The 20,478-nt window shown below is 41.5% G+C and overlaps 1 protein-coding gene across 1 annotated transcript; it reads right to left on the bottom strand.

Annotated features, from left to right (window-relative positions):
• Nucleotides 1-9,696: 9,696 nt before the first annotated feature.
• Nucleotides 9,697-19,431, bottom strand: LOC108601034 (glutamate receptor 1). The gene is given in 17 exon segments (XM_017988913.2): nt 9,697-10,041; nt 10,103-10,211; nt 10,213-10,251; nt 10,253-10,507; nt 10,568-10,812; nt 10,869-10,947; nt 10,949-11,325; nt 11,382-11,549; nt 11,609-11,703; nt 11,782-12,139; nt 12,209-12,445; nt 12,517-12,705; nt 12,765-13,018; nt 15,548-15,677; nt 17,022-17,149; nt 17,566-17,718; nt 19,066-19,431. Coding segments are annotated over 17 exon segments (3,009 nt in total). The 5' UTR covers nt 19,223-19,431; the 3' UTR covers nt 9,697-10,005.
• Nucleotides 19,432-20,478: the final 1,047 nt, after the last annotated feature.

Genomic DNA, 20,478 nt, shown 5'->3' with positions numbered 1-20,478 from the left:
TGAAGTCTATTTCTTAGCAATCATGTTAATCTCATTTAGCTCATGCTGCATATTTTTTGGAGCGTGCGCTTTTCAGTTTTCTGGCACACACATTAGCCTAATGAAAGCGCATTGGTATTAAAGAGGTTTCACTTCTGTGGAATTTCGTCCGTTCATTGTTTTGGCATGAGCGTTGACAAATTTACAATTGCTTTGCCATTTGTAGGTCGCAGTTAATTTTCATTTGATTTTCTATTGGCCTATTGCTGCCCGTTTTTTCATTCTTTCAAGCTGCTCTTGCTGCTGTCAACTTCATTAACATTTTTATGACGCGCCTTGGTGACCGAGCTATGATCTGAGCCACAAGGTCCCCGGCTGTGCAGGCGTTGTTAACGCCCAGCGATTCTTATGGCTGCTTGCCGCATTCTGAATGTTTTGTTTTTGTCACACGCAGCCTTGATGATTTTTTTTGCGCCATTTTTTTTATTATATATTTGTTTTCAGCTCGCCATTATAGAGATATTTTATCCAGCTGTCAGTGCAAGGTAGAGCGAGAGTGACAGAGAGAAAGAGAGAGAGAGAGAGGGACGCATTGCGGACGGTTGTCTAAACTATGCTAGGCTCGTAAACAATGCCGATAGCGTCCTTCGCCTCCTGTCACCTGAGCCATGACCAAAACAAAGCCATTAAAGTTATTTGTTAGCTATGCAATGCGCGCGCTCTGTTTGTGGCTCGCTCTCGCGCTTACTTGTAATTTACACAATAAATGCTAACAAAGGGCACGCCCAGCGCACACTTGAATGGTAACCCTGCTGCTGTTGCTGTTGCTGCCACTTGAATTCGCAACACTTTAAGCTGTTGCGGCCTGCGGCTTGCAGCTGCCGCTGCCGCCTCTGTCTGCTGTTGGTGGCATGCAAATCTGTAACTCTAAGGCTTGTGTCATTCAGCCAGATGGAAAAGTAACTGATCCATGACTGTAGCTGCTTCCTACACACGACACTATTGTTTGAGTCGCGTGCTGCAGCAACGACGACAACAACAACAAAACAACAACAAAAACAACAGCAACAACCATGGCCATGGCTAGCAAGTTGACTTCGCTTTGTAGTATGTGTGCGTCTGTTTTTTCTTTTGTCAGCTTTGGTTTATTTTCCTCATGGTACGCTGTTAGTTTCTGCTTTGCTTTTAGTATTTGATTTTCATTTTTGTGACTACTTTTTTTAGTATGTCTACTTGCTAAGCGTTTTGGCTGCAATCACGACTTTTCCGCAGCTTTCGAGTGCTGTGTTTTTTTCTTTCTATTTTTGCTGGAAAAGCTGCTCAGTTTTTGCTCTGCTGCTGTTTGCTCAAAGACAGCGAAAATGCATCGTGGCAAGCATGACGATGACAACTGGCAAAATTGAAGAGGGAAATAGAAATGGAAATGGGGATGAGCATGGGTGATTGTCTATTTGCAAGACTTTGATAATGTGAAAGCTGCTGCAGATTGTCGGCAAGTGTCAATTGTTTTGGGCAACTTTGTGTCAACTGAAGCTCTTTAAGCTCGTCTCTTAATTTATAGCATTAAGTTGCTAATTAGCGGCTTACAAAGTCTAACCAGACAACTTTCTACTTGGTATTCCGCTCAATATTCAATTTTACGCTAAACTTTGTCTGCCAATCAATGCGAGCCTCCAGTTAGCTGCATGTGTGTGCCTGCCTGCAACTCTAGCTCTTGCTCTTTACTCTGCTTTGCATGCTCAGGATGCCAATGTATAGCTAACAGTACATGCCCACCCACACCCACGTGCATACAGAGAGTACAAAAAAAAAGAATAGAAGAGAAAATGCCAATAGTTTTTTGTTAGCTGCGGCTGCTTGGCAAAGCATTTTTTAGCACCAAACCCCAAAACATCAAAAAGCGAATTTGCCAGCACGCAAACAGCCAAAAAGCAAAAGCAAAAGCAACAACAGCACAGCAGCCTTGGCTACTATAGTAAGCCACGTCCGCATCCTGGCCAGCATATTGGCCGCGTTGGCATTTGGGTGAAGGTTGCATAAAACATGCCAGTGATAAATTTGTGCATGCCGCGCATAGATTTCCACGCATCACAGACTGGAGACCGGAGAGTCGACCAATAGACCACGTACAACTTAACCGCAAATATGAGTGCTATGTGTGGGCGTGGTTGTGGGCATGGGCGGTGAACTGCCTAGCTGCAGCCTCAACGCTTTGTAGTTGTGGTTGCTTTAAGAGCCGACTAGGCAACAAATTAAAAAAAATAGAAAAAGAAACTAACTAACTAGAGAAAATGTGAAATAGAGAAGCAACGAAGCAGCTTCAGCTGATTAACTTTATGAGCTACGTGCGGCGTTTTAATAGTAAACGGGGCCTTATCGTCCATACGACCCATCCGTCCGTCGTCCCATCATCCGCTGGCAAACTTGGCGTCGCTGCGTCGTCTCAAGTGTAACATTTTGTGTGTATGTGTGCACTTAAAATTTATGCAGCTGCCAGGATGCAGGTCCTGGACGCTGGCTGGCTGGCATATTATTTTTATTTTATTTGCATTAATCACGTCGCCTGCGACGCTATTGAAAAATATATTTGCCTGTTGGGAAATTCTCGTTCGTGCTCGCTCTCAGTCCCTGTCTCTGTCTCTGTCTCGACCTCGCTCGCTACTCTCGCTGGAAAAAATGGCGCACGCTTCAGCAAGGACGGCATAGTCGTCTTGGCAAGTGCATACGCTTCGCTTTGGCTGTGTTAATGTGAAAACGATGGCGCAGGTTTTTGGCTGCCAGCACTAGCAACAAAAGCTGGCGAAAGAATATGCACAGAAAGAATTGCATGAAGCTCACAGAAATACAATATAGCACTGTCAAATGTGCATGAGTGTTTGTGTGCTTGTAGGTAGATGAGCATTGCATTGTAAAGATTTTCTCAGCGCTAGCTGCAAATATTGTAGCAACATTTTTATTGAGGTTTTGTATGTTTGTACAACAACACAGAAGAAGACGTCAAGCGGGGCCAGAATATCTCATCTTATTTTCTTTTACGCCATTTCTCTTTTAGTTATTGTATTGTTATTGTTATTGCTGTTGCTGTTGTTTGTTGTGTTGATATTGAATTGTGTGTTGGCTTTGGCAGTTTCGACATTACCTTGTGTAATTTCAATGGAAAACCCGTGCAATTCAACTTACGCTGCAATGTGTTGAAGTGCAATAGCACAAGACCCAACGCGGCGTATGCGCAATTATATAAAAATTACTTTAAACTTAACTCTGGCATGCGAATCTTTAAGCAGATAGATAATACTCTTAAGTTGGAATGCACTCTGCATTGAAGAAATATATATCTTTGCTCAAAATACAATTTTAAAATGCAGCACTTTTAAGTATTGGAAAATTCTTTCAATTTCTTGTTGTTAATAATGCCATACACTTGTGTTGATAACCAAGCTTACTTAATTATTTACTCAAGTGCCTTAAGCTTGCAATAACCCCCAAGTATTTGTTGTCAACTATTAGGGACTTTAATCTCGATATTCAATATTATATGGTCTTATAGGCTAGCCAAATTTGATATGTGCGAAACAGGCAGAAGGAGACGGCACAGACCCCAGAAAGAATATATATTTTTGATCTGGATGACAAGCTGAGTTGATACGTATGAGTCTCCTAGACAGCAACTAGAACTAGAGGCACAAAATTTAGTAAGCATGTATTTATCTCAATTATGTTAGGTTTCTTTTCAGAATTTTTGTTTGACCACTTCGCTCACAAATCAAAAAAGTTTTTATGGTACAGTTCGTGCAGTCACAGCTTTAAAGATATCAATTTGCATTTTGGTAATAAAATTATTGATAATAAGATTATTATATATCGTTAATATTTTCCCGATCGTATATTAGACACAAAATTTATAATTCTCAACTTGGTTTTATAAGTTTATATTTTTCTAATAGTTTGTTGCTGATGCAACACAATTTCCTGGTACTATTTCTGACGATAGTATTTTATTTAATTTTTTTCATTTTTATTTTAGTTGATTTTTGCTTTATTGATTAAACTGCTGGATTTCGCGACAGAGAAAAGTCTCCTGACATAGATCTAAACGAATAGCGTGGAAATGTCTTGGCTGGGCTCTCCATCTTTCGTGCGGTGTACATAGCTCTTCACATTTTTCTTTTTTCATAAGTGCTGCCCAGCTAATAATCTTAGTCCTTTTTATGGGTTTTCAAAAAATCGTTTAATGCCTTCCTAATTTGATATTTTCTCTTTGATGGCCAGACGTCTGTTATGTGTGGGAAGGTGCATACTTTTTAATTTGTTGAATATTGCAACGTTTTGTTAAAATGCAGCGCCAGGCTTGGCTGTTGTTCTTGTTTGTGTGCTGTGAGTTTTATGAAAATTCAATTGGATTCGTTGTTGTCAACAAAACAATCAAATAAAGCAACCAAAACAAAAAACGAATAGCGAAACGAAATTTTCAACGCACATGCTATCGTTTGTATGTATGTAAACTATTTGGTTAAAATCGTTGCCTCTCACTGTTTGCCATTTCAATTATGTGCAACGCGGCGTATGAACAATGTTGTAATGAAATGGGCACACAGCACAGCACAGTGCAGCACAAGAGCAAGAGCAAGGCAACAATAACAACACGAGCAGAGTCGCACGCATAAATATTGCCAAGCAATGGTCCCAGCCATTGCAGTTACAGTTACAGTTACATTTACAGTTGTTTGCTGTATGCCTCAGTTGAGTTTTTCAGTCTTTGCGAGTTTCACGAATTGGTTTCTGTTATTTAAAAGGGCATTTCTCGTTTAGCCAGCACGCAAAGAGAGGAAGTGGGAGAGTGGGAAATGATGATGTCGTTGAGGAGCTGCATCTGTTTTTGCATAGTGTTAAAAGTTCATGCATATTTATGGAGTCATTCATATTAAAATTGTTGCGCATATAACGCATTTAAAACGCTCGCTCCAGCCCACAAAAGTAATCGTTGCCATTTGGCAGATGTAACATAAATTTTTGGGCCATATGCTTCGCTATTCAATCAATGGCATAATTGGTAATCAAATATAGTCGCTTATGAATTGAACAACACAATCAGAAAGCCTTTGATGAATTGATGAATCTGTTCACTCGATAAGCCAAGATAGGCAACAAATGCTTGCAACTGAAAGCAGCTTGTTTTGAGACTTAAATTTGATAGTTACAAAGTCTATATAGATCCTTAAATAACCATTTTGTACAACCAACATGTACAGTTGGCTTGAGCACATAACTGTATATATAGTATCAGTGGCAGCAGACAAATTAAAAGCTGTTGTTAAATTCATTTGCGGATTCTCTTCCACTGTCTGCCTGCCTGTCGCCCCTCTTTTACTTTGTGGCGCTGCAGCGCTGGTCAGCTTAACTGCATACGTTGCAGCTTCATATGGCTTATTTTGTAAAAGTTGCCTTTGGCAATTTATAAAGTTTAGTACAACTTGGACTCGATTCCCCCACCCCACCAAAGCCTGCTCCTGCAATGGCATTTACCATTAGCAGCTAGTTTTCAATGTGGTTAGCTGGCAAACAAAGCGTTGCACATTTGCGCAGATAAAGTTCTCTTGCATTCAATAGATGGCGTTGGTGTGGCTACCGCAAAATAGTTAAAAATATGTAAAAGTATTTTACTTTGCTATTCTTATTTTAGTCGATTTTTATTTCAGCATTTTATTTTGGAAAAAGTTCTGACGAAATGCACAACAAAAGTTGCCCATAGAAAACTACACACATAGTAAAAGTTAATTGCGTGTACCATGTGTGTGTTTGTGCATTTGTGTGTGTGTGTGTGTGTGTGTGTGTTGAAGTCAAACTTTTTTCCCAGCTAACTTGGCCAAAGAGGGGCTGTTCACTCTGCTCGTAATAATTAAACACACATTTTATGCTGCTAATGAAACATTAGTTGTTTACATTTAATTTGTTATTTAACACTCGAATCACTCCACCAAACTCCAAACAGAGTTGCCCCAACTACACACACACACGTGTGTGCTTTCAGTTTGGCTATTGCAACTGACGCGTTATGCAAAAAAGGGTCACCAGCTGTAACTTACTGACATGCTGCAAACAATAGAGCCCTATAATTTGCCAAAGCTGCAACTTTGTTTCTTCTTTCTTTTTTATTTTTTGGCAATCAATTTTGCTGCATTGCTTAGGGCTTACTTTGCTTTTGATTTGTTGATTTTCTGCAGAGATTTATACAAATACATTTATTCATACATATGCATGCATACGATATATTCATGCGTGTGTGCCAAGCTAGAAGCCCGCTTATATGTATATGCAAAACTCAAGAGATTACAAACAAATCCCTTACACGCCGAGCGCCTAAAGTTTCCAGCTCGTAATTTATTAGCTTTGTGAAAACCAATAAAGAAATTGCCAAAAATGTGGACAACAAAACAAGACAACAAGCTGAATTTGACTTTTGCTACTAAATACAAGATTCGTTGCAAAATTGAAAATCTTATATTTGTTGAATGTTAACATTGATATTTATGATTTATTTTCAGCTACGCATAAACAATTGCACTAGCTCTATCTTTTTTTCTCTCTCTCTCTCTCTCTCTCTCTCTCTCTCACTCTCTATCTCTGTCTCTCTGTGTTTTGCTCTTTAAGTGGATTTTGAGTTTCATTCATTTCTATAGGTTAGGTAAATAACGCCTGTTTCTAAAATCATTTATGGCATATTGTACGCAATCATGCATGAATTTGATTTTTTGAGCTATAATTTAAATGTTTATATTAGATGTGTACATGTATGTGCTTTTGCAATATATCTAAAATAAAAATACAAAACTCGCAGAGTAGAGTCGGACTAAACCGACAGTGCAAGACTCTGCCTATTGTTGAGGCTGTTTGCTGCATCAAACTTGCATAGCTTGTTTAAATATATGACTTACTAAGATCAAGGATTCCAAATAGTCAGACAGACGGATAGATAGATAGCCTATTCAAGAATATTTTTTGCTAAACCCAAGAATAGGTCCGATTAGTTTTCGTTCTAGTTTTTTACTCTTTAATGTATCATACAAGATAAATATCCTTGGGCGATGAGTTCGCTTGGTAATTTGAGGGATTTGTGGAGCGATATAGTATCGCAACAATATACACGTAAAGGTGCCTGCCACGCTGAACTATAAGTCTACTGTTCACTTTTGTGTACAGAGTCTTAACATATATTAATAAATGCTCGTCAAAGTGTAGCCTACAAATTCGGGTTTGCGGTTGCGTTTGCGTTTTTGGCAGGATAGTGGATAGACGGAGCCACATAAATGTTGTTATTCGCCATAAAGGGATCTGCATATTTATTTATTGTAGTTAAAACAAAAATGTTTAATATGTACAAGTGATTTAAAAAAAAAACAAAATAAATATTTGATTACTTCTAATTAAAGTTGGGGCTTGGTTTAAGCCAAATCGGATTAAATTTGTGGTTGTGAGCTGTTTTATCGATTGCAAATTTAAAACACCATTATATTTTAAATACATACATAATGACTGGAGCCTTGCAAGTCAAATCTAGAAAAGTTTTTGAAATCAAGCAGTGCTATAGAAAAGAAATTAGTATTGTTTTTTATCAGCTTATACTTATAAACATCTAAAATATGTTTAACTGCTCTACCCTGGTGGTCATAGCGTCTTTAGTATATTTAGATATTCAGCTTCCTTTGTTATATTTTTTGCTCCCTAGCTGCGCCTATAAAATCTTTATGATAAGCTGTTTCCACAGCATAAATCCAAACGCATTTACTTGGTTAAAAGTTGCACGTTCGTCATTTAGAAAATATGATGGGAGTGTTGGGATGGCTGGGACTTAAGCTGGAGAATTTATACAAATGTTGAGCATGCATATGCAGCAATATAGTAACATTTGATTGCCAATGCGTGACACTGCTCTTGGTCCTGCTGGTGGTGTCAACCGCTAAGCTGGTTGCCCGCTGTGCCAGTTGAGCTGTGTGTCAGTTTGCACGAGTTAGCAAAGAGGAATCCGCTATGATTCGTTGGCCATTACCAGGCTGGCACGCGTATTTCGGCAGCACAGCACCATATATTCCCATATGAAGCTATATCTATGCACAAATCTGTCGCGCAGCAACTGAAATTTTCAAGAAATAAAATATGAGAAGCAATTGGGAGAGGGCACAAGGCATATGGATTGACAAAATAAATAAATATGAAAATTTACGGAAAAAGTTGTTGTTATTTCCCAGTTTTATCTTTACAGTTCACTTAAAGCAGGGTTTTTAGGGGTCTTAGCTCTTTGAACTTTTCCGCCTTTTGCCAGTTTTGCCTACTTTACAATTTATTGAAAAATCGATTTTGGGCATTAAATGTGCCCTATGCTAAATGCAAAAAAAGGGAATCAGCCTGCTTACTGCCTCACAAATCCTGCGGCTTTTCAGCAAATCAACGCAGAACTCACACACAACACACACATACATACATGATACCAACAATGCAGGCCCCTCTTCCAAAGCTGCAACGGCTCTCAACTCAGCGCGTGACTCTGTCGAACTTTGTTGCCCCAAAAAGAAGCAGAAACACTGAGCTTGATAAAACACAAATTTAAAAGTACGAAAAGCTGAAATTTATGCAAAGCGCTTCAGTTACTTAAAGTAAAAGCCAAAGCTGCTGCTGCTAGTTTCTTCCTCGACTTAAGAATGGTAGCGAGCCAATCGTGAGCTGAGGTTGCCGCTTGTCTGGGGTCAGAGGTGAGTTTGCCTGGGGTTAGCAGTGACAAAAGTGCTGCAAGTGGAAAGCTGAACTGGGAGTGCAATAACTTTTCGTAGTCTAACTATCAGCTGTCGTCGATTCAGTGAATTGCAAGCGACTCTTGTTCGATCCTGTTAAATGTAACCAAGGAAATATTTGCGCTGCATTGGGTTAAAAAGCTTAAAACAAATAATTTGAATGTGCGCTACACTGTATGCATATTGAATTAAATAATTTGTTGATATTAAGTAATTAATACATACTTGTTTGCAATATTGTAACAAAGAGCATAAGCCTAATGAATATGAATGAATAAAATCAAACAGAATGACGCTAATTCTTTCAAAGCTGATTTAGCTGCAATTTAGGTAAAATTTCAAAGCATCATAAAATAATTGCTAGACATTAGTGCGCATGAAATTTCAATGGGAAATGCAATTCAATTGATTGCCAATATCTAATTAAATGCACAAAACTGAACACACACAACAGATGCAGAAAATTTATAAATCTGTGCAATTATCGCGAACAGAGTTTGGTGTAATTTGTATTCATTTGGCTCAATTACAAATTGAAACTAGTCATGAATAGAAAAAGCGCTGCTTGCTGATGCTGTGTTGATGTGTTTGTAGGCGGTAGTTGGTATGCATGCATAATTTAGATGCAACCACAGACAGGCACTGAACCCCCTTATGCTGGCGCTGAACATAAAGTTTAGCATTGAAAGCCGCTTAAGCTGTGCGTCGTTGACGTTGGAGGCTGCTTTGTTGAAACTTTAAGTCAGCTAAGCGGCTTATACACATACACACACACACAAACACAGACACACACACACACACACACACACACTTTGTTATGGTACACAACCAGGTAACTGGGTGTACTTTGCATAACTCATACGCCACGTGAGCCAACGGCAATCTGGCAGCTAACACAGCTGCGATGTAAATGATACGCTTAAACATGTTGCTTAAAATTTATGCTTTATTATTCGGAATAATTTTCACTTAGGCGCTAATTACAGCTAGTTTATTATGCACTCCACCATGCCACTCCACGTCGCCCTCTCTTTCTCTCTCTCTCTCTCCCTCCATACACGATTCTGTATACATATATCAAAAATAATTAAAAATTATGCTGTACAGTTTGAATTTATATTTCTTTTAGTTTTTGAACGCCGCCCAGTTTGCCTCTAGTTGATTGCCAGCGTCGTTTAGTTAAGTTTGCGCTTAGTGCATATACTAATTATATACAGGGGTCGCAGACAGCTGCAGGCTTTGCTTACATGCTGTACTGATAGCGCACATTCGAGGCCAGCTAAGCGACAAACGAAATTTAGTTAAAGATGAGCTAGAAGTTTAAGTGCAGCTGAACTTACCTCGACGCCCACCAAGCGCTCGTCGTAGTCGCTGCTGGCCTGCATGGCCAGCTTGGCCTGCGAGTGCATAATGGCATCCGAAAGCGAGTCCCGCTGATATGTAGATGAGCGCCAGCATGCCGCCACTAATGCCGCCGGCAGCGCCATTGGCTGGTGGGCTTTAGGCTTTGGCTCTTGCTGCGGCAAATGAACTCCAATATGGCCACGATCACGGACATAATCAGACCAGCAATGAGTATATAGTAAATGCCAGCGACATTGCTCAGTGAGAGTTCGTTGGGCGTGCGTGTCTCCTGGTGCTCCTGATTGACATTGCACTCGGCCTTGTCGTACCACCACTTCTTCTTTAGCTGAAGCAATTCGCCGCTCTCTATCATCGAGAGCACCTCCAGATTGAGGCGATTCCTAAGACGATGCGGTTAGCTTAAGTAAACGTTGGCTTTAGTTAACGTGTATGCAACTCACCTAAGCGGCGAGCCTATGGGCGTGGCCACACCAAAGCCCTTGGTATCGATATTGCGGCCCACCTTCATCGTATCGCAAGGCGCGCGCGCATTCACATACTCGTTCTTGGGCGATTCCATAAGCAGAGCGTACTTGCCTTTCGAGGTGCGGACTCGGCGTATGCCCTCGTCATAGGTATGTACGGAGAAGTGCGGATTGGTGCTCATGTACTCCCACATCTTGTTGTGCAGACCGATCTTGGAGCGCTGGAAGTATTGTCAATGAGAACTTTCCTTCGCCCAAACGCTTTGGGGCAACTTACGCGAAAGAACTCGGCGGTAGAGCCCTGGAGCAGAGTGCCGTACTCTATGCTAGTTTGCATGGCTAGATCCTCGGCGCTGTATGGGCGCCACCATGCGCTCCACTGTCAGAAACGCGGCCAAATTAGCCGTGTAAGACGAGATCAGTATGATGGTGAAGAACCACCAAACGGCCGCTGCAATGCGTCCTGCTATCGAGGGCGGAGTCATATCGCAGCCCTGCTGCATAAAAGCGGCCAGCGAGTACCAGAATGAGTTGAGCAGACTGAATTGGTTGCCAGGCACTGCTGGGGGCTGCGGCTGATCGCTCAGCGTGGTGCCGCCAATGATGCCAGGTGGCTGCTGAGCAGTCTGGGGATCTGCATCTGGACGACGCACAATGCGCCACTCGTGCGGCGGATAGCGCGTGACAAAGTAGAGCACAAGGCTCACGCACACGTAGCTCAGGAGGACGCTCAGCTGCAAGGGCAAAAACCATTGGGGTAAACAAGTCGAGCTTTCATTTTGCAAATTACCCAAATTTCCTGCGAAAGCGGATTGAGAAAACTAAAGACGCCGGGGGTCTGCTTGACGGGCGTCTTGATCATAATCGATATGCCCAGCGACATGAAGGGCTTGGTAAAGTCAATGACACGCTCCCGTTCCGCCGTAATGGTCATCGCTGCAATTGCAATGTCCGCTTCCTGTGAACAGGAGCACACATTTATCAATGCGCACGGCTTACTGATGAATTTGCACTTACCTTGCGCACCAGTTCACCCACCATGCCGTCCCAGCCACCGGGCGCAAAATGATTCTCGTTGCCATAGCTGCCGTCCTGCACTAGACGCAGCTCAACTGCAAGCAACAAGCAATAAGAGCGCATGAAATCAAGGGCCAAAGGCCAATGCAATTGCAACTGCGACAGCAACTTACATTTAATGCCCAATCGGCTGGCAAGCAGCTCTGCCAGATCCTTGCAGTAGCCTTCATAGCGTTCGTTGCCCACCAGCTGCTGGCCATAGCCGGACTTGTGCATCAGATAGGGCTCCTCCAGCACGCTGGTTACGACGTACGTGTGATTGTGTGCGTAATCCCCAAAGCTGGCCGACGAGGAGCGCGAGGCGGCGCCGGTATGGTGTCCATGCAGCGGCAACAGACCTGCATCGTCGCGCCACATTGCCACTTGTTGCAAACTGCTATTCACAGTCATCTCGACCACCTGCAACGTGTAATTGATGCGTCGTCCATCATCGTCGAAGCGCACGTCTCCGGTTAATCCCTCGATTTCCACCTGCACGCGTGTTCAAATTAAATAAGCCGTTTTCGAAATATTCCAAAGCCAAGAGCTCTTATCACTTGCCTTGCGCAGCACGCGTGAAATTTTTTCACCTTGCTCCCAGGGTGTCACCCAGCCCTTGTTCGTGTTGCAGTCCAACAATGCCGTCGACTCATTCAGCGCATTCGAGTTGCCACCGCTGCCCGCATGACTGCGACGCTGCAAGTGATTGGCACGAAACTGATCCGGCTTCTTGCGCAGTATGCGATTAAAGGCCTCGACCAGCACAAAGACCGCATCGTACATGAGAGCTGCCTGTGCCTGTGTGTGTGTGTGTATAGAACGGGCTTTGAGTATTTGATTGCGACTACAGTTTCCTGTGAGAGATTTACCGAAATAGCCGGCAAAGCTGTGGAGCCTGTTCCGCCGCCACTGGCGCTGCCGCCACTGACTGTCTCCAAACGCTTCCGGCTGTCGTGAAAATCACGCAATGCGCGCCGATTAGTGTCCACAATGCGAAAGCCGGTGATGTTGATGGCTCCAAACTCGACCACATCGCTGGGCCAATGGTTGTCCATGACCTGTCCAATAGTTGCTTATTAAATGGCGTTCAAGGGGCAGGTTGGGACATGCAACTCACCAGGCCGCTCAGCAGGTAATGATAAGTGCGGCGTCCGAGCTTTATGTCCCGCACATGCTGTATGATGATCTCTTTGGCCATTTCCGCTGGGCAGTCGAGCACAATGCGCTTTTTGCTGAAGCGACCCAAATCCTCGAGCGTGTGCAAAAATTCAATGGCCATCGTTACGTTGGCGATGCGTTTGACCATTTGCACACGAAATGTTTCATTTCCGGGCTTCAGTTCTTGATAGATTTGCTGCAGGCGCAGTAAGCCTGTTTCCCACCCAGAAAAAATAGCAAACAAAAAAAATATGAGTAAAATATGTAGAAACCCCCACAAGAGCCCCGGTGGCGTATGCGCAATATTGAATGTTGGCTATGGTGTGTGTGTGGCTGGCAATCAAAAGTAAAACTCCAGATAAGCGATGATATGCTAAGCTTGCCAAAGAAAATAAAAATGAAAAGCTGTTTGAAAATGTATAGAAATTCAAGCAACTGTTTTGCTTAACTTGAACACTTGCTGCTTATAGTGATAGCTATTGCAATGCCATAAATTGTTTATTTATCTTTCAGCATATTGCTTATCGTTTTGTACAAAGTGAGCTACAGCTGCTTATGAATACTCCACACTCACGTACAGTCAGTGATGTAGTCAGTCATACACAGTCAGAGTCAATCTCTACCTCAATCTCTTAGTGCCGCAGCCGCAAAAAACATTTTCACACGCCATTTGTTGCACGTCGTCGTCGTCGTCGTTGTTGTTGTTGCTGCCGTTGATTTTCGGCTGCTGCATGATTTGTTGCCAGTGGCCGCAGCGCAAAAAGCAAATAAATAAAATAACAACAACAACAACAATAATAACAACAGCAGCAATAGCGCTAAGAGGAAACGGAAGTGCACAGACAATTGAAGGACTTTTTTGTGGCGCGTTGGTAACATTTCAATAAATTGGTTGCGTGCTGTTTGTATTACACACTCTGAGCACACTCTTAATGTGTTTGAGTATGTGTGTGGATGTGCCGATGCTGATATTTTATTGAATGCTTCCTATATATCTGTCGACTATTGCCTCTTTTTGTGCAACTTTTGTATTCATGAATGCGCTAAAAAATATGCTACCAATTTGTCGCCGTGTGTGTGCGCAGAGCGCTTTTCGTTTATCGAAGCAACAATAAGAACAACAACATAGTAGCAACAAAAAATGATGGCGATAACAACAAGAGGGTCTAGAGAAGAACAAAGCAATAACAACAAACTGCTGACAGCGGCATTAAAATATAAAGTCCCGCTGTGGTGCCTTTCGTTAACAATGTAAGCGCCCAACAACGTGTATTGAGCCGAAGCCTACCAGTCCCACAACAGCAGGAGCTGCTGCTGTTGCTGCTACTGCTGCTGCGGCATTTCCTTTTCCTGCGCCCAATGCCAGCGGCAACAATGTCGGCCTACATTTTGGCAATGGCGCAAATATTAAAAAACGCCAAAAAAGAAAAATATAATAAAGAAAAAAATAGCAGAAAACGAAGGCAGAATGTTAAGGCAGTCACATTGCTAAAGAACCAAGCAGTGCCAGCAGTTGCATAAAGTCATAAATTTTATTTCACACAGAGTCATTAACACACGACACACACTCATACTCACACTCACACAAACAACGACAGCGTGTGAACTCATTACAAAAGGCGCTACAAAAAGGGTGCGGCGCATAAAATGTTCAAATAACACACGCAGAAATCACTGCGGCGTATACGCAATATGAGCTCAAATTTTTACTAAGCTCACACAAGCTTGCGGTGTCTGCTGCCACTGCTTAAGTGTGTGTGTGGTGTCTTGTTCTCGCTTGATGTCTTCATCTTTGGCCGTAATTGTTGCCGTCGCACGTAGACTGCAGAAAATTGCTTTGAAATAAATTTCAATACAACAACAACAACACGACAACGAAAAAGTGGGGAAAATGAAAGCCGTATATGGCTATGTGTGCCTGTGTGCCTGTGTTGTGTGTGTGCTTGACTGTCTAGTTGTCTGTATGCTCAAGCTGGAGAGCCACTTCCAAGCACTTAAAGACACTTCGGGCCACTGCCTTTGAGCTTCGGCCTTTTTGTACCGCCCATTTAATTACATATTAGCAGCGCTCCAAAGAAATAATAATAATAAAATAAGTGAATGGCACCAGATGTAGCCATGCACGCAATCTAAACTTGGCTGAATTCGATTTACTGTTAACAAGCAGCAGCTGAATGCATTAAGGCAATTTATTTATATATTTTTCTTTTTGTGTTTGGCTTACGTTATTTACTAAATTAAAATTGAAATCTTTGCCGCATAGTCTACTTGATAAATAATGCTTAAATTGTATTTCAAAGAGCATTGCTTTTTTATATTCTGAATTTATAAACAGTCTATTTGGAATCTACTTCAAAAGATATAACATAAGAGATTTAATGAATATATCATAATTATAATTTATATATACTATTTTTATTTTAAGCATAGGAAATTTAATAATAAAAGCTTCAATTCCCGTTTCTTTTGTGTGCGCTTTCATATAAATTTCAGTCAATTATTTGAAACAAAAAAATGAAATAAAACAAAGAATAACAAAGCGCGATGAAGCTAAGAGCAGGCATTCAATGTCATGCTGTTTGTTCAGCAGAAACGAAAGCGAAATGAAATGAAATCAAAATACTCGCACTCATATGCGCTAACTGGCGCTGAAGGATAATACGGCGCCAGTTCCCCTTGGCGCTGTTGCTGCCAACGCTTGGTTTGCTTGTGTTTCTTGCGCACGGTATTGTTCATACTCACCGTCATGCGAATCGTATAGATAAATAATGTTTTGCCAGCCGTAGAATTGTATGGTATCAATAATTGCCTGATGATAATCCGGACGCATGCTGATAGCAAAATCCAGCAGACCCGATGATGGGGTAAGCACCTAAAAGTATGCAAAACAAAGCGTTGCATGAGTGTTGTTGATGTGAGGGAGGGAGGGAGCCAGATCGCTTTGGTTAGCTGCCTGGGGTTTAACAATGTAATGTGTACGCTACATGAAGCAATAATAAAATGAAACGCGTTTCCGCTTTGCCACTTTCCCCTCGACCAGCAGCAGCAGCAGCTAACAGGAACAATGGCGGGCAACAGCGGGCACAACATGTAAAGCAGCTGCCTGCTGCCTGGTAATAGGTAAGTAAGTACAAAGTACCATATATATACAGCAGATTTATATTTGTGTATGCATGTATGCATGTGTGTGTGTGGCACGCCAAAAGATACATTGAGAGATACACAGAGACTCGTTTCCGTTTAGCTTTATACACACAACAATAAGCACAAACACACGCACACACACACACACACACACACACACACACTCATGTAAACTTTGTTGCCTAAGGGGCACGCAAATGCGCAGTCTGTTGTGCTCACATATGTGTGTCTCTGTGTGTGTATCTCTGTCGGTGACTGTTGTTGCCTGCTTGCTTGCTTGCTGCTGCTGCTGCTGCTGCTGCTGCTGCCGCCGCCATATCTTGATTTATAGTGATTGAAATAAAAGAGGCCAAGAGCGCGTCATAAATTTTTTGTGCGCTCAGTGTATGAGTAAGTGGGAGCGGGCACTAGCAGCGCTCGTTTGGCATTGTCTTCCGGCTTTGGGCTCTTTGGCTCTACAGCTCTTTGGCAGTTTGGCTTTTAGCTTTTTGTTTTCTGAAGTGTGCAGCGCACAGCAGTGACAACAACAAGTCGTTGTAGTTGTTGTTGGTAGTAAATTTTCTTCAAATTACAATTATTATGATTTGTGCTTTGGTTTTGATTTAGTGCAGCGTCTGCCACACAAACAATCCATGTTGCGTGTATGTGAACTCGTTGGCACTTAATGCGATGGCTTCATTTTTCTTAACAGTTATCCACTGTACATACATATGTGTGTAAGTGTGCGTGTGTATGTGTATGTATAAGGATTGAAGTTTAAATTAGCAGTTAAATATATGTATGTACATTTGACTACAAATTGCGTTTGTATTTATGGCTTAGCTAAAGTAGATGCTTATCAAGTGTTGTTTATGAAAGCTGCTTAATAGCTTGAACTCGAGTGAATTTTAAAGTTTGTTTTCTTGTGGCATTTTGTTTAAGCTTTTGAGGTCACTGACAAGTTCATTAAACATGCCTCAACTCACAGGCTCGGCAACAAAGCAGGTAATTTATTGACTCCGAGTCACAATAAAATGTAAATAAGCTCGGGACGAAATCAATTACGTATAACGTTTTTTTATGTATGACTTACCTTTTCCGGGAACCAGGGCGTCACAAATGGCATCTGGAATGTATTCGAATAGGAGTGCAATGTGTCAAACGAGTCCGGCGATACGGCGCCCAGCATTGAGTAGACTCCGCGCGAGAATTGATTGCAGACTGCAGGTAAAAGTAATAAATTGTTCGTATTTCTTTCTCTCACTTTATTTTTTTTTTTTTGCGGAAGAGCAAATGTCGATGCGCATTGGCACTGAAGCTGGCAAAACTTGGAAAATTGAGTGCAGGGATAAAGGTCGCGATGGGATGAAGGGCAAGTGTCTAGGTCGTCATGTAAATTAATGTTCGCAATTAAACTGCTGCTGCAATAGTTTTTACGGTTTTTGTTGTTGTTGTTGTTGTTATTGTTGGTGTAATGAGTGTTTTGTTATTTCAATAAAAATGCGCATAATTAGTGCAGTGGGAGCAGCAACAGTTGAACTGCTTACACTCAATTGTATTTCTGTTTTATGCATTGTATTTGTGGAAGATGGGAATGGAAATGGGAGTAGGGAGTGGTCGTGTTTGGGGACACCTACTCAAGCGTGATAATTTGAAGGCATCCGCCGTATTGATGACATCAACGTACGCCTGCAGCTCAAAGCGTCGCGAGCTGACATTTAGATTGTGATTGAGCATTGCATATTTAAAGGCTGACTGCACATCGTCTGTGCCCTGCTCGAAGATGGCGCCTGTGGGATACAAACGTGCAATAGAGGAACACCGTGTAAGCTTAGCTGGATAAAGAATATTTTTGCTTCGTTAAATATTTAGGCGGCTTTTGACACAGTCCTGTTAATATTAAACGAAAGCGCATACAGTAAATATTTACACAAATGATAGTGCAGCAAACACACACACACACACACACACACACATAGACAGGTGGCAGTGGCAGGTACTCTAATGCAAACGAAGTGTTGATGCAGCAATTTTGTACACTGCGCTTTTGCATGGCAGGCACTGTAAGCAGAAACGGTGAGACGGAGACACGGAGCGCGGGGGCAAAGACTGCAGCCAGGCCACGTTTCGTGGCAGGTGACTGGCGCCTAATGCCAGCCAGTCAGCCTGACTGTCACATTAACACACACATTCACACTTACACTCACACAGAGCTGAAATGACTGCAGGTGCAGTGACTGGGCGCCAAAGGAGAGTTAAAAAAATGCACAAAAAATAAAAGAGCGACTATTTTAGTCGCAATTTTTGTAAATTTTGTCAAATATTTGGATTATTTTTTGAAAGCATACGCTGAATAAAAAACCAATATAAAAAACGAATTGGTTTTTTTGGCTGCATATAAGCTATTTATATATATAATCTGATTATTAACTACAACAAGTAATGACAAAAATCATGATAATTAATTTTTAAATTGTGAAGTAGTACTTAAAAAATAATAAAGGTTTTCAAAAATGTTACATAATCTTTTTTCATTTAGCATTATTATCTTTATAACATTTCAATTTAACAAGCATTATACGATTTTTGGATCAAATAAATTTATAATTATAAAAGAACTTAATTTGTAACAAGCAGCTAATTTATATAAATAAGAAACACAACAATGATCACTGTTAGCTTAACACTAAACATACTTAATATTTAATTAAAATATGTATTTATTATGTCTTTCTTTGCTCAAACTCAAACACTTGCTCCACTTGCTCCACTTGCTCCTTATATTATTAAGTTTTAATTGGGTTGAGTAACTTTTTTTGGCCTTTAGGCGAGTTAAACCCCTTAGCATAAGCTCCTCAGTATATCAATTTTCCGATTTAGACTCTTTCAAAGCTTTTGAATACTTCTCGGAACCGCTGCTAAGAAAGGACTTCTGATAACCCACGCTACAAGCTGCCTGACTGCCCACACGTACTATTCCTATATGTACATAGAAATGCAATCACACCAACACAAACCGAGTCGCCATTTGCCAACATCTATGTCTATGTGTATGTATTTATGTATGTAGCGAAATGTTAGCGACAACTGGCTTCGCTGCTGGCGTCTGAGCCACGGGCAACGCTTTTGAGACTCACCTAATGGTATTTTCTCGGTTAACGATGCCGATTGTTGTTGCTGCTGCTGTTGCTGTAGTTGTTGTTGCTGCTGCTGTGCTGCGCTAAATTCCAGCCAGCAAATGCTGCTAGCGCATATTAAATGTAAATATGCCAAGAATTTTAGCCTCGAATGCATTTTGTATTTGCTACTTGCTGCTTCCACTCTTGGCTGTTGTAACAAATTCGGTGAGAAGTTTCCACTTGTGAAGTATTTTTTATTGGAATGTGAGTTTTTGTGTTGCTTAATTTGTTGCCACAGCTTGAGCTCGAATGCTTTGAGTTTCTTTATACTCGGTTGTGATACGTAGTTCACGATTTCTTGAACTAAGCATTGCCCACTTAAGAGTGCAGTACAAGTAATTTATATGTGTATTATTTAAGTAAGCTGTTAATTGCTGTTAATTAAGTTTAAATCTTTAAATTTAACTAGTTGACACTCTGTTATTAGTGATTATTTCTAATTTGATTGATTAATTGCTATACTTAGCTGCAATTTCTAGTATAATTGCCAACTTTATTTACGATTTATAGCTCGCGCACAATTTGTCTCTTTTAGTTTCTTGTGCCTCTTTAAATCAAATAACAATTTGACTTTAACTCAAGGCACGCGCTCTCCCTCACGCTCACGCGCGCACACACACACACACACACACACACGCACACAAACACACTCACTTGGAGCTGTTCAGTTCTGAGTGTCTCGATAGATTCACAATCCGCTCACTTCAACCAGACGGCAACGCGTTGTAATCAGCACTAAAAACTCCCAAGCTTGCCCCGTAACATAAATGCCGAGGCCGGCGTGGCCACACGGCTACATTGTCGCTTTGTCGCCGTGTTACAGCGAGAGCACAAGAGACTGTCGTCTGCTGGGATGCTGTGCGCTCTTTGTACTAAAAGTTTACCCTCACGCATACACACGCGCTCTCACAGGCTCACGCTCTCTCGCTCTCTTTCGTGGCTGTCTGCAAAGCAAGCTTCGGCTCTAAGCTATAACTGACCTACTGTGCGTGCGTTTTTGGACTACGCCAAGTGTTGTAAGCTTAAGTTTTTCCGTTTGTTGTTACTATTGTTGCTGCTGTTGCTGTTGTTGTGGTTGTTGTTGTTCGTAAAATGTTTGTTTACATTATGCTTGCATTTTAGGGGCTGCATAATTGATAGTAGTTGCAACAACAAAAAGCATATCAACGAATCAGCGCACAAAGCGTAGCGGCAACAACTGGCACTCAAATCGTTTATCCCGCTCAACATATTTACGCGTTTTGGCTTTTTTGCGCGCAGCAACTATTTTCTTAATTTCTTTGGCTGTTTTTGGGTAATTAGAACTGATGCCGTGACAATCCTTTTAACAAATCTCATTAGGCTGTCAATTACGTGCCATGGCCGTCAGTT

Source organism: Drosophila busckii, chromosome 3L (genome assembly GCF_011750605.1).
Source record: "Drosophila busckii strain San Diego stock center, stock number 13000-0081.31 chromosome 3L, ASM1175060v1, whole genome shotgun sequence".
In the NCBI taxonomy this organism is placed as follows: Eukaryota; Metazoa; Arthropoda; class Insecta; order Diptera; family Drosophilidae; genus Drosophila; species Drosophila busckii.
This window is presented reverse-complemented; position numbering and strand designations above follow the sequence as displayed.